This window comes from Nicotiana tomentosiformis, chromosome 5 (assembly GCF_000390325.3).
Source record: "Nicotiana tomentosiformis chromosome 5, ASM39032v3, whole genome shotgun sequence".
NCBI lineage: Eukaryota > Viridiplantae > Streptophyta > Magnoliopsida > Solanales > Solanaceae > Nicotiana > Nicotiana tomentosiformis.
Genome location: NC_090816.1, coordinates 109,453,158 through 109,468,540, shown reverse-complemented (window position 1 = coordinate 109,468,540; position 15,383 = coordinate 109,453,158). Strand labels below are relative to the sequence as shown.

Below are 15,383 nucleotides of genomic sequence, written 5' to 3'. Positions count from 1 at the left end.
GGATCCGTGGCGCAATGGTAGCGCGTCTGACTCCAGATCAGAAGGTTGCGTGTTCGATTCACGTCGGGTTCAAATCCCCCGATCCAATACGGATTCATCCTTTTTTTTTCTCATTCGAATCCATCGAGACTATTCTAGTTCTACTGTCTAACAAAGAACTTGTTCGTAAATTCAAAAAGAAATATAAACAACAGTGTAATCCCACAAATGTGGTCTCGGGAAAGTAGGGTATCGGCTAAAAATGATGGAAGAAGCGCTGATAGCAAGTCATAGCAAGACAAAAAAAGAAATTAAAAATAATTTGAGAAAAGGACATCAAACAATTTTACTAAATTTCTTGCCCAATCAAACAGGTTCACGTAAATTGGAACAAGTTTTTACTAGTTAATCCACAAACAAATGAAACCTTGATAGTTAAAATTCTCGAGCTTGTTGTAATAATTAGCATACAATAGTTTAAACCTTAACGTCATTATCGTTAGCCTAGTTTCCATATATATATATATATATATATATATATATATATATATATATATATATATCACTCCAAAAGCATAGATTTTTAACTTACATCGTAGCTTTGATATTACATCCTTTTTTTTTTTTTTCCCTTGCGTCATAAGCCTACGCCACTTCAATGGGGTGGTTTGTCTCTCCGTTTTTGTTAATTAGAAAGAACCCAAGTCATACATATTTAGCAAACTCATAGCAACATCATCATCGTTAGCCTGGCTTTTCGAATCTCTTAGTCCAAAAGCATTTTTCTCCAAAACTAAAAGACACCTACCGTCTTTTCAAAGAAATACAAGGCTAATACGAGGGTATGACCAAAATAAGAATAAATTATAAAATATGAAGATTTTGGAGGAAAATAAGAGGAAAAGTGTAAAGAGAGTGTGTGGGTGGGTTTTGTTGTGTGTGTGTGGGGGGGGGGGGGGGGGGGGGATGAACAAACTTCATCCCCTTTGCCTAGAAACCAAACAGGACGTACAATGTTCAGGTTATTCACCAACCTTTACTGCTGAAAACAGGTCTTAGAAAGAAGCAACTAGCAAGGTAGTTAAAAGTACTAAAACAAGTTTTCTCCGTGTGTCTTTCCTTGTGAACCCTTGAAGCATTCAATGCTTTGTAGCTCTCTACCTACTACCTCTCTTGTATAAAATTATTTCACAGCTTGTACAAACAAGCTCGAGCCAAAGTTACGCAAAAAGTGCAAAAACAAAGGAAAAAAGATTGAACTAAAGAAAAAGATGATCTTCAAATTGACACCTCATATATTCACAAAACAATGCCCTTGCCTTCACTACAAAAACTTTTACCCAGAGCGACGCTGCCCTACCATTCCATCTTCTCTGGTAGATATATACCAAGCTTATGACTTCTATTCTAAATTGTAGACCCTAAAAAATAACTTACCTGAAGGTATACGCCTTATACTACGATCTTTCTTGCATCTCTATGGGACTCATCGAGCAAAATTCACAGCTCAGAGCCCTCAGCTGACAGCTGAGTACTAGCCTATGTCTAATCACTGTTCCAGTTACCAATCACCAGGAAAAAGAAAACCACCTACTAGTCCGTCCTTGCTCTTCCAAGTTCGAGAAATGACCTCAATCTGCATTTACATCAGTCCTGAGAACTTCTAAAACTGTTGCATTGCAAAAGAAGCATCTCTCACAATTCAGGAGGTGTCTGGAAATGCAGCCTAAGCAAGAAACATGAGAACAGGGCACAAATTGAGCATTTGCTTGACATGCATAACAGATGCAGCAGATGCTGTCATCATAATCTGTTTCGCGCCCATATCCTATTCTCTCAAGTTCTACCACCTCTGACTGACAGATTAGCAGACTTGAAAATTTCTCCAGTTGCCTGATTTTCTTTAGATAATCATCTCCCCTGAATAAGCTAGCCTGAAATTCGTGAAAAGAAAGTTAGAATACAGATTAGGCAACCCAAAAGCAATTACTATTGAAACCCTTAAAAACACATTCGCATACATAAGCAGTCACCAAAAACAGCAAATGAGCACAGAGATGTCATTTACTTCAGGGACTTTAGCTAGGGATATCTAATCAGAGAAGCAGAAAAAGCCACCTAATCTTTGGATCTTCAATGCAAAATTACCTCATGTAGGCCTAGGTGATTTCTCCCTCTATCCCTCCCTTAGTTTTCTGCTTTTTAATTGCCAAATCTAAAACCATAGTACCCAGGAAAATAAAAACGGAAGCAATTTCGTTGGCTCTAAACCCATTTTTCATACCAGTGTGAAACTGGAAGTAGCCTAGGGAATTATCAAATTAATGAAGTGGAATAGCGACTAACCCAATTGTACTCCAAAAGATACTGAAATCCAGAGACTACAGTATCAGGGCAGTCCATACTGGCAAAAATCCCAACCATGTCATTCTGTCCAGTTTCTGAATCCCTGCTAGCATCCATCAAATTAAGAATGATTCCAGCAAGGGGTGCTAAAATCATCCCTTTATTGACTTTCTCTGGGGACTGACCTGGACGCCTTAGGAATCTGCAAGAATAACACAACTGAGTACCAAAAACAATTGAAGGAAACAACACAAACACACACACACATATAGAGAGAAAAGGGCTCAATAGTCAATACCATGTTAACAGGCAAACATCTCGTTTTGGTGAAAATAAATGCAAAGAACCAACTACATTTTGATAATGCAGGGCTAAGATGAATGTTATAGGTCAATGCAAGTCTGCAAATTGAAAATTAATTTTTTCTTGTCAGAAGTATCAGGTTTCAGTCTTCTCTCTCCTAATATCAATCTCATTGCTCGGCCCACGGGGCTTTGATTCAAAGGTAAAGCAAGTAAAGTGTTAGATGTGCGATAAAAACACAACATCAATTCAAACCATGCCGCTGATTAAGGCCTAGTATATAAATGGGAGAAGGGTCGAGGGATGGGCGCATACTCCACCGAGTTTTGTTCCAATACGCCAACTAGCGATGGGCCAGCTAACCCATAGGGATTTTTCGGTTATCGAGAAAAGGTATCAATCTCATTACTTGAGATGGTGGCTGCCAATTTACTATTTGAACGTGTGTCAACTAATTCAGAAAAGAAAGGATCTCATAAAGGAGCAGCTCAACTCGTCCGGAGAATAAATCAATGTTGTCATTCAAATAATTCATCTTTGGTTGTTTCGGAGACAGAAACAAAATAAGCAGGAAAAATAACTCCATACTCCCTCACTCGAAAGATGCCTTATAAATATATAAATCAAAAGGCTAAAGGTGTTTAACATAAATGATGAAACTTACAGGTCTAAAAGATCAGGATCAGCTGCAGAAATTAAGTGGTTTAGTATAAAGACGATAACTTCAGTCAGCCTTCGCAAATTTGTATCTGCTCCAGAGAGAAATGCTTGAGGGATCTCATGGGTACAAAACTCCAACACCCTAGCAAGATTGCATGATAGGTCAAATATGACGCTGCATTTCCTTTGCTGAAACTCCAACACCTAAAAAGCACAATTGACACATTTTAATAGAGAAATAAGAAGAAGAAAAAAAAGTAACAAAAGATTTCTTCAATCCATAAACTACTATTCCACCTGTGTAGACAGTATGCAAAAAGTCGCCTTCGCTTAAAAACAACACCACCACCACCACTATCTTGTAAAACGTAGGTAGACACTCTAAACCTAGATGTGATGAAAATTAAGTTCTTTTTTTATTTAAGAACTGTCGAGAATATTCCTTTTTTTTTTACAGGTACAATATTATACTAGATGACTTCATTAAAGAAACCATGAGTAGAATATCACAACAACACAACCCAGTAAAATCCCATTAGTGCGGTCCGGGGAGGGTAGAGTGTACGCAGACCTTACCCTATCCCGGAAGGGTCAAAAGCAATTCACTAAGTATACCCAAAAAAAAATTCCGGAGGTAAATAAAACATGCAGGGTTCAAAATCCTTTAATTTGTATCAATACTCTCTCATATGGAACACAACCTCTCAAACATATCAGAAAATAACAAAAGCTATTACCACGGGCAAATTAGAAATGACATACAACAAAAAGACAATGTAATAGAAGTCAAATACACAGAAATTCCTCAGTGTGGTCAGGTGAAAAGAGATGGATAAGAGGAGGGGAAGTAAAAGTGGAAGGCTAATGTAATCCTTTTCCAAACTACCTGAAATAGGACAAAACAGGACATCATTTTGGTGTACCACTACCACAAAACAACCGTAGGTAAATGATTAATCAATGAGCTGTACCCTCTCTAGATTTCCTCTTCTTCATTGATCCAAACATAAAAGGATATTAGATTCTCAAGGGAATAATACCTTGTACGTTTCCTGCATCTCGCGAACCGAAACTGAGAATTCTGTCATTGCCCAGCTCAGAGTGTTGAACAAACGATTCAGAAAAGTAGAAAATAATTCTTCATCATGAATGCAAACCTCCCGCAATAATTTCTTCACATTAACAAAGCAGCAGAATTAGATCTACGAGCTACTCTAATTTTTTTCCTGGGAAGGAGGGATAAGCAGGATAAAAATGATAACTGTCTAGACAAAAGATAAATTATCACCAAGTCACCTGATATATAACTGATGAAGAGGAAGATGATTCGCCACGTTTTGATGAACCAAAACCTGAACCCTTGCACAACCGGAGAAGTATATTTGTTACAGGAATCCAAGATCTATTGTCAAAAGCAGACAGTAGTGCTTTAGGCATTCTCTGCGTTGCGGCTTCATTGCATTCAAAAGTAGCCAAGAACTCCTTGTACTGCACTAAGACAGAAATAGACTGCAGAAGAAGATCTCGCATCTCCGCACTGGATATCCTTGGATCATTGAAGTGGGTGACAGCGAAAGTAACCTGAAGAAGGAAAAATTAATAGCAAATACGCGTAAAAGAAATAAAGCTAAATAATCTCGCACATAACAGGAAACAAGTACCAAAAGGAATCTAGCATTAATCATGTGGATCATTCCGGAACCAACCACGCTAAAGTAAGAAAATCTTTTTGTGCAAAAACTTTTTCTTATAAATACTTCTCTTTTGTTACGGTAGCTTTAGAGGATGTTGATGCATTCTATTTCAGCATATTAAAATAAGCAACTATGCAAATACCACTGGCATTATAGACTTAGTCCTAAAAGTACCATAGAAAAAAAAGGCATGTGACTAGAGTGAGAGACAGAGAGACGAATGAGAGATGGAGAATTGAGACATACAAACGATGTAAGTCCTTGCTTGAGAAATATTGTAGCAGGGACGAAAGGAGGGTCACTTTTACGAAGTACATGGAAGCAGTCCACCTGTCATTGAGACAAAAGAAAGGAAGATTACTTCCAAAAATTGTGGCAACTAACAAACCGACCAAATAAATGACATGAAAATAGCTGGCAAAACATTTGCTAATGATGAGCATTTGAAAGCATAAAGCATTTTCCATATTTCTATGCCCAGAAATACAGCTACATATAGACAACAGTTTAAACTTTCTTCTCCAAGCTCTTCCTTTCTCTTTGCAGGTCGGTACACAAATGGACATGAAAAAGAAAGGAAGGGAAAAAACAGAATGTACAAATACCACAATGTACATTATATAAGATAAGCCAGGTTTGTTCGATCCATTCAAGCCCATTCCCCAAACTACCAAACACAGCGGCCTAGTAATGAAAGGTGCAGAGACAGAAAGGCAGATGGAAGCAAGGATGGAAGGAAAACGGTAGGCAAGAAAAAGTTTTTGGTTCACTTGGCTACTGTCTTTCACTAAAAGCTGTAGGTCCTTCTCGACTTCGCTATCCACACCTGAAGAAAATCAAGTGGCACTAGCAAAGAGGTAGAGTTTATTCATGCTCAAAATAAAAAGTGCAGTAAAGCATATATACAAACTATTGAGTCACTCTTTGATACAAGAAAAGGGCCAATTATGGTGGAGTTCCAAAATAGTATGCAAAGTAGGAAATTTTATTACCAAGGTTTCCAAATAGTACTCAGGAGTATAGATGAAGACTGAGTCCTCTTTGCTAAGAATTAAAAGCAACTGAACAATCCACATGCATGCTGCATACACCCCCCTCTGCTTCCACCGAGAAAATAGAGAAACACGATACCTGTTAGATGATAGACAGCAAAAGCTAAGCTATACCTCCTTGAAAGCAGACAGCAGCTACTCATTTAATATGGAAAATATACTGATGCATTGGAAAATATACTGATGCATAATAGCCAAAACATTATTTGGAAATACAACAAAACATGCGATGATCATATTACCAAGCACAATGTCTGACACAATCCATTACTTCTTCTCTGTATACGCTACGAGCCTCCTTCAGACGCTTTACATGTTCCCCGCAAAATTTTTCTCTGATCTGCTTATCAGTTTCTTCTAGAAGAGAGATTGACTGTGATTGCCGAGACATATACGATGACGCCTACAATTGAAATAAGAGAATCATTCAAATATGATGTGAATCCATGAAACATGACAAGGAAGAAAGCGTTCTTCTGCAGCAATGAATTCAAGTGCCGTCAGAATGGAATAAGAAAAGAAAGGTCGATTGAACTGGCAGGACAGAAACATGTTAACCAAAAATGAGGGAAAATATCAGGAGCCATGTCCTCACAAAAGAGAGAAGCAGATAGAACTAGTTCCGCACCTACTATATCAATCAAGTATGCCTTAATCTCATATTTGCATGAATCCATCAATCCCATATTTGCATGAATCCGTCATATGAATCCTCTATGTCCACTCCGTTCAATTTATGTCCATTCTATTCGGTATCAGAGAATTCATCATAGTTAGACTAATTTTACACTGGCTGTCAACCTACCCGAATCCTGCTCCCACTATTTGCTAGGGCCGTCAACCTCGCCACTATTTTGAAATCTACCATATCATGAAATACATTCTCATGAAGAGAGACAGCACGTATAACTGATCTGACATCCAGCACATAAAACATGAAATTCGACTTCTGGACATCTCCCTCAGGCAGTACACTATCAAACTAACATATAACACCTTAGCTAGAGGGAAAACAAAGATAGATGAGATCGCTAATCATTGCATAGGACATTAATTTCAAACAATCAGGACAACTTAGAAATATGCGATCATTAATCATTAATCATAAACAGGACATTATTTTGCAAGGCCAAATGTTGATCAGGTGGTTGCTTTTAATACTTTACTCGGGCCACAAAGAGGTGCAATGCACATCAAAGGCCACTGCCTTAGCTTACGGTTCTGCAAAATAGCTTAATTAAACGCCACCAAAATAAATCCCTTCATTTCACGAAGTGCCAATGGGGAACAGCCAAGAGATCAAAATCATGGTGCCTTTACCTCATCTGCGCCACTCAAATATTATATGCAAAAAAGGTAGCTTAATCACTACATTTTATTAAGGGGAAAATCTAGTCACCTGCTTGAAGTTGGGTGCAAGACCTAAATGATACAGCAAGAGCATGGCATCAAGTAGCTCCTCTTCTTTCAGTGTTGCTGAAGAAACGCTGTTCTCTCTGGAAACATATCTCATTTGCTGCATAGGACGGAAGCCAAAGTCTGATTCAGACTGGTCACTTGTGCTTGGTTTATCCGCTATGTCATCGTTCAAACTACTGGTGCTGCATTCTGCAGCAACATGAGCAGACCTCTCACGAATAGAGCTGCAATGTCCCCGTGAACCTTTTGTCATGTGTCTAATAGGATCTTTTGATATTCTTGTAAAATCAGCATCATAAGAAGAACAACAGCATGGCTTATGCTTACTTAGATGTGTAACCCTATCTTCTTCATCGTCCATACACCCTTCTTCCCACCGAATCACTTCCTCCTGCTGCTCACTACTAATAGGATGGGACTTTGCTAGGTGATTATATGAACCACCAAGCCTAGGAATATCAACCCGATGAGGATCATTCTTGAGAAACAAGCCTACAGGAAACTTTTGCTGGCCTCCTCTGTGTAGGAAACCAACATCAGATGCTCCAGAGTCCTTCATCCAACCACAAATGTCCCCAAAACCTTCGGACAAGAAATGGAGTATGACACTAAACACAGAAACAAGCACAGAATTGCTTGAAACACCAGGAGGCGGCAAATTTCGATCTGCACCCCTGTTTTTAAGTAGAATGTTTTGTAAAAATGTCCTGAATACAGAGCCAGGTAGCTGAGGAGGTGCTGTAGGTGGCATAAACTGCATTACCAGGCGGCAGAGGTCCCTCTGCTTCTCTTCAACCTGCAGAAGGAATAGGTTGAATTTGCTTGTGGATGAAGAAATATATAATGAAATAGCAAGCCTTTCTAGACTTTCTAGTAGAAGTGATGGGCATGTGTGATGCAATGATTCTTTGATGAAACATGATCAGCAAAAAACTGGTTGATGCACTTAGTACAGGAACCAAGGCAATTTAAAAAGCCAGCTATACAGAAGCTGGGCAAATAGATGATCCATATATACACTAAAATCCATCATATCATCGTCCAAATGTATGATTAAAAAAAGAGCAGCCAAGAAACTATAATATATTGAAAAACGTAAGACTTTAGCCACCCAAAATCATGCCGGACTAGGTGGTGCAGTATTGTTACTTACACAGCCTTATTGGGAAGATACGCACATAATTTAAGGAACTACATGGAAAAGTTTGAATACAAATGACTAATGACTTGGTGTTTTTAATCTAAAAATGCCACCTTTGCCAACAAAAAGACCAAGCAACATAAAAAAGAATTGTCAAGGCTCCAAAAGGTTAGATTTCTTGTCTGTTTTTATGTGCATCAGGGAGTAATATTTTTACTTAGATGTCCAATGCCAGCTTTATGGATGAAGATTCAGTACAGTTTCCTGAGCAAGTCGACCAAAACTTTTTCTCTTTATTCTGACAGGTGCAACTCAGTGCAAAAACTGGATCAAGTAGGAGCGCTACAATTCAAGTCAAAACTCTGGAACATCTGGCTGAAAGAATTGCAATAATTTCCAAATTGCTGGATGGATAAATGTTCCTATTAAACTTGATCAAGTGAGGAAATATCAGTTTTAATGGTCAAGTCATACTTTTGGCTGACCGGTTGAATTAGGTTTTAAATTGCTACATACAAAAATTATGGTGTTATTCCTCCTCAGCAAGCAGTTCAATCATAATAGTGAAACTGGAATAGGACATCAACCATCAGCTGCTCTTTACATCGCTGACTACCATATTAAAGGATTAGAGCTTCCATTTCAACAAACAATATTCCATTCAGGTATCCTTTAAAGACATTACAGAACAAATGAGTCATGTTTAACTTGTTACAGGACCTTCTTGGAATACCCACCATCTTATTCAAGTATAACGTAGGAATATTAGACTAAGAGCCAACATGAGCATGGAACAGCATAGGATGAGGAGAGAAGCACATAAAATGCCAACATAAGTTCAGTTCCATTCACAAATAGAATACCTTGTTAATTGCTTCTGACAAAGCGGTTGTAGTCAGGACCAGGCTAGCCTCATTTGACATGTCCTCACACGAGCCAGGCCACCATACAGAAGGCATCAGACTTTGAAGATCCTGCTTGTTAGGACTCTTCCGCGACAAAAACCCTTCAAACAAATGGTCAAAATCTGAAGATTTCCACCACAGTATCATCATTTCTTCCCGCCTTAAGATGTGGCATGCCAAGGCCAGATATGTATAGGAACCTGAGTAAGGACAGTCTGTAAGGCTCAACGGTGCTGTTTTACATAAGGTCGAAAGTGCACTTATAATATGTTCAAACAAAATTCTTGACTCTGAGAACTCTAGTAAAGAATCGAGTATGCTGTCCAAACTCATATAGTCATGTGGAGGATGTATCCTAAAGACCTCCATTATCAGTGATAAAAGTGGGCCACAAGCTATGTACTTTGTGCTTCCATCTTCAGCAGCAAGTGCAGAGAATAACTCCTCGCATATCCCACGAGAGACAGGATGAGAAAGTTTTTCAAATGACACAAACCTTTTCAATCTTCGCAATTTCTCAACAGAACTGAACTCTGCCCTTCCCACACGCTGCATTTCAATTAGCCTTCCAAAACAATTAAGCAAATCAGTAGCAAGTGAACTTTTGGTTGGTGGAGGCTGAATGGGAAGAAAACCTTTCACTGGGTACCTGAAAGGAATTTCCCCGAAGTTTAACTCACAACGTTCACCTTGAGAAAGAGAAATTGCTGGATAATATCCCAATCCAGGTACCATCTTACGAATACCAATAAATGCTACACCAAGTGAAACTCCATTTCGGTAAAATGATATCTCATCACCATCCAAATCAATACAACATCCAATCACATCACCAACAACCCATGGCTGACCATAAGACTGAGCTTCCTTATTCCATTTACTGACCCTTTTTCCATCATATGCATATGAATCGTCAGCGTCACCCACACCCTTATGATCAGTGAATGGGCAGGAAAGAGTCGCCCATCCTAGCTGTTGTATACCAGAAGTTTCAAGAGTTACTTCATACATCCATTTCCCTTTCCAGACACAAGCATTCGCCCTTGCACTACTGAATAAAGAATGACTCTCCACGAGCAAGGGCGGTTTGACTATCCGAAGATCACCACATATGCTCGATTCTTCTATTTGAATAACCTGATGTTTACAACCATCAGCAGCAGTCAAAACCCCTTCTCTTTTTCTCTCCATACCAGTCGTCAGATTCATTTGGTACTTCAGGAATTCATTCTTTATGACTGAACGAACCACTTTAGCATCTATTGCACTAGAAAGTGGTTTGATAGATTTGTAAGGAAGATCAAAGATGTGCTCAAGGGTTCTCTCCACAGATTGATCGCCAAAATCATCACAATACGAAATAAGACGAGTTTTCTGGGAACTCTCCTTCCTATTTTCGCCATTCAATACCACAGCCAACCCAGAAGAAAGGCCACCAATACGTAGGCCGTCTTCTGCCATTAGCAAGAATAGTACTCCAACAGCAATCAATCTTCACTCGCCCCAACCGCGAAACAGCATCAAAAGTCTCCAGTCAAAACCGAGAAGCAGAGATATCAATCATTCAACTGCCTACCGAAAAATCCAAATCTCAAAATGGAAAGGACACTAACCCACTAAATATTTCCCTAGAAGCAATGAACTTACAGCTCTTTTCTCCTACAAAAGTAAAACAAACAAACTCAGAAAATTGATAAATAAAAAATAAAGGCTCTGAACTCCAATTAGAATTAATTGTGAGCTTTGACCTCCGGTTAATTGCAACTTTAACCTCTAATGATCGTTCAAACAGACTAAATACCTAATAGCAGTACTGTCAATACGATTTTGCATATACTCATCTCATTCCACCGCTTTCATAACCAGAAATCAAAACTTAAATCGTAGCAATTTCGAATTTAAATCACAATTCATACTGTACAAAATACCACAAAAAAATTAAAACAAATACGAATAAATAAATAAATAAAACAGTATAAGCTATCATAGAGGAAACAGAAATAATAGAAGTTCAAAATTCAACGCAAAAAAAAAAATGAAAATAGTAGAAATACTTACAGGTAGAGAAGATACTATACATATAGAGCAAAGTGAAAGGCTTTTTTTTTTTTGCTTTAAGCTGTGGTGGTTCAAAGAAATAGAAGCGGCGGCTGAAGAACAGTGGGGTTATTCAAGTACGCCATTGATAAATGAAGAGAGAGAAAGCAGAAGAGTTTCTTCTAGAGAGAGAAGAGGAAATGAAGAGTTGGGATTTGATTTTGATTTTGGTTTTGTTTTTTCCACTTTCTGTTTTGGGGGTTTTTTTGTGTGTGTGTGTTTTGCTTGCCAAAAACTTGGGAAGTAAAAGAAGAAAATGAGCTACGGGGGAGGGGGCACAGACCATACGGCAATAACCCCCAACCCCTGGCGGCTAGGAGCAGGTGGTCAGTGGTGGCCCGAGTCATAAAATTTTATTCAAACTTTACTTTCCATGAATAATAATTTTAATTTTTTACACCAATAGTATTGTTTGATGGTCAACACATGAGACATTGTAATTCGACTTATAGGGTATAATTTTTTAAAAACAGTAATCTTCTGTAACAATACTTATAATGGTTAATGTTTTTTTGAAATTAATATTTTATGTTATGTTCTTTGTTGTAACAGCCAAAATATTCAGAACAAAGACGAAATTATATAGAAATTTTATATTTATTTTATTCTGTTTTCTTTAAAAATATAACTTGAGAATACGATTAAGCTGCGAGAAATTATAATTCAAATTATAGTGTCACGAGTTGAATTTGATATCAATGATCATGTTTTATTCTCTTCTCATGAGTAACAATCTAATAGTACAGTTTGAAGATCATGAAATTGTGATTCAAAATCATGGTGTTATGAACAAATTGCCAAAAGGAAAAAATAGAAAAAAGAAATGAGAATGTAAAGGAGGACCATAGACCGAGTGTGGGGCTAGGTGCTTAACAGCCCAACTTGCCCTGGTCCTGTTTCGGCGGGTTTACTGCACAAGCCCTAGGACTATGGAAACACGTGGCAAATAAAAAGAGGGACCGAGCTAAAATGCACCTGTTGTCTGTATTGTACAGACTCTCCAAAATTATGCTGCATTATCTCGAATTCTCGGATTATATACATAGAGGCGGACGCACATGATGAGTTGAGGGGTCACCGCCACCCAAAAACTTCGACAAAAACTTCATATATATTTGCCATGTCTTCAAAAAATAATCATATATTAGCATAGCCCCCTCCTCGTACCAATCTTTATAAACAGTGATACATTTATATTAAATGTCATGATACCCCGCCTCTGAACACACTTCTTACATGTTGAAAATAATTTTATAAATATATAATGTGTTGAACCTGAGAATAAGCAATATATGTTGATAAGGAGTAAATGTACAAGCCTAGAAGGGAATGATGATAGTGAAAATAAAATACAAATATAAGTATTTTGGAGATTATAAAAATATTATAAGAATAATGTTTGAGTCCCAGAAATTGAGGTTGGGTATATGAATTCTCGCTTTTTTATTTAAACTCAACTCATATCGTTTACACGATACTAAAAAAATATTATGGATAAGAGAGTAAAAACGTTGTTCAAAAATACTTATAAGTTAAAAATAAAACCAACTTATAACTTTTGAATAATTTTGACTTTTAAGCACTTTTAATATTTGTCAAACGTGTAAATAATAAATAAAAAATAAGTATTTATAAATTGGGATGGCCATCTTATAAACTTACCCAAATACCCTTACTTCTAGTTCCTTAAAAAATAATCGCTTTTTACCCTTTCTTTTTGTGGTAATCACTATGATTAGTTTGGGAAGTGCCTTGCTTTTTCCCTAACAGCATATAGCTTGATAAGCTCAAATTCGATTAAGATCGGTTAAATCTAGTTATATATTTCCTTTATAGGTTATCCTTTTTTTTCTATTTTTCTTTTTTGTGGTAATCCACTACTATTAGTTTGGGAAAATAGGGAAAGTTAGTTCTATGTATACATTTTCAAGTTTGGTCCAGTTTGTGTTTCAAAGCAAACCTATAGGGAAAGTTAGTTCCAATTTTGGTCCAGTTTCAGTGGTTTTTGTTTCAATTTTTTTTTTTTCGATTTCTGCAAAAATTGAAAATATTTAGTATTATTTAATGGTGTTTAGTTGAATAAAGATTTCAAAAAAGATTAAAAAAGGGCTTGACACATTTGGTTTCAAATCTAACCAAATGTCTTCACTCCCCATTCCCTCAGAAAAATAAAACTATTAAAGATTACTATAGCCTAAAAATAATAGATGTCAAATTCATTTTCAAAAAATTCTGGAGTGTTATATATATATATATATATATATATATATATATATATATATATATATATATATATTGTTGATACCCATTATGAAAAAAAAATTGTTTTAGTTCTATGAAGAGCCAATTACGGACTAAAGTATTTGACCCGTTTTTAGTTCATTAAAAACTTTTGATTAAGAATCGGTGCACACTTGATTAAAATGTTTGGTAGTTTCTTATAGTGTCGCCACCTAAGCTATTAAAATAAATGGAATACAGACAACTGAAATACGCAAGATACAAAGAAAAGAAAATATTAATAATAACCTCTCCGAGTAAAAATGGCAACTTAATAATTTTATTTCACTCATGTTAATTATAATATAATATTTTCTTTGTATCTTGCGTATCTTTAAGAGATACATAAATACAACTCAACAACAATAATTATGTTTCAACTTCAGGTTAATTGAAGTTTAAATTCACTAACACTAGAACTCATCAAACTAATTCTGTTTAGTGAAGACAACACTTTTAATAGTGAAATTAATCATTTCTAAAAAGTTAAATTGTAAAGTGAACTAAAAGGAACCATTTCACATGAGTAAAGTTAGGAATAGTTCGATAAGATAAGAAAGGAAGTCTTAGCACGTGCATTGGCAAAATCATGTAGTTAAATTTTAAATCATACATGATTAGCATGGCAATTGCTTATTGTTTGGAAGTGGATATGATATGGCCCTCTTAAGTATCTATGTTGGGTCCCATTCATTTTGAAAATCTCATTTCTCTTAAGGCCCGTTTGGACATAAGAATTTATTCATTTTTTTCGAAAAGATTTCACCTTTTCTCGAAATCAATTTTTGGCTATAAAATTTTTAATTTTCACTTGAAGATGAATTTTGGAATTTTTCGAAAATTTAAAAAACTCCAAAAAGTTATTTTTCAAAATTTTCACTCAAATCACTCACAAAACTTCAAAAACAACCCAAAATTATATTCACGTCCAAACATAACTCTAATTTTCAAATACCATTTTCACTTGAAAAAAATTTTACTTTTTTTTTGAAATTTTATAATTCTAATGTCCAAACGCCCACTGTTTGGCATGAAGCAAAACATATTCCTTAGAAAATATTTTCTTAATATATAAGTGATTTTCTTAAGGAAGCAGAAAATATTTTTTTTAAATATATATATTAGGAAACAGTATACAATACGAAATGGGTAAGGCCAGGGGAAGGTATAAGGTCGGGGTCTAGGGACGGGAGTGGCGGTAGTGATATTAGAGGGTATGGGGTTAGGGGTGTGGGAGGTGGGAGTGGAGGTGGGAGTGGGAATGGGGGTGGGGTGGGGAAGGTTGAGAAAGAATTTTGGAAAATATTTTTCCTCCTTTTGGTAGGGAAATTATTTTTCTCTAATTGAAGAAAAAAGAGTTAATGAAAAAATTATTTTTCAAAATATTCAAGCCAACCAAACATGAGAAAATTAAAAAAAAAAAAAGATTTTTTTTCCTTCACACCAAACATGCCCTTAATTTATGAGGACCTTGCACAAAGTGAAGCATGTGTCATCCACTGACTGC

General features: G+C 36.6%; 1 protein-coding gene and 1 non-coding gene across 2 annotated transcripts; one reads left to right on the top strand and one right to left on the bottom strand.

The window, feature by feature from the left end:
• On the top strand, window positions 1-72 carry TRNAW-CCA (transfer RNA tryptophan (anticodon CCA)). The gene has a single exon. It is a non-coding gene; the product is annotated as a tRNA-Trp (tRNA).
• A 1,167-nt stretch (window positions 73-1,239) lies between these two features.
• Window positions 1,240-11,844, bottom strand: LOC104098187 (E3 ubiquitin-protein ligase RKP). The gene is made up of 11 exons (XM_009604859.4): window positions 11,558-11,844; window positions 9,458-11,158; window positions 7,434-8,249; window positions 6,277-6,437; window positions 5,975-6,113; window positions 5,229-5,312; window positions 4,585-4,869; window positions 4,329-4,460; window positions 3,293-3,492; window positions 2,326-2,527; window positions 1,240-1,913 (listed from the first exon to the last, which is right to left on the bottom strand). The coding sequence occupies exons 2-11, from the start codon at window positions 10,958-10,960 to the stop codon at window positions 1,611-1,613; spliced, it is 3,825 nt and encodes a 1,274-aa protein (XP_009603154.1). The 5' UTR covers window positions 10,961-11,158; window positions 11,558-11,844; the 3' UTR covers window positions 1,240-1,610.
• Window positions 11,845-15,383: the final 3,539 nt, after the last annotated feature.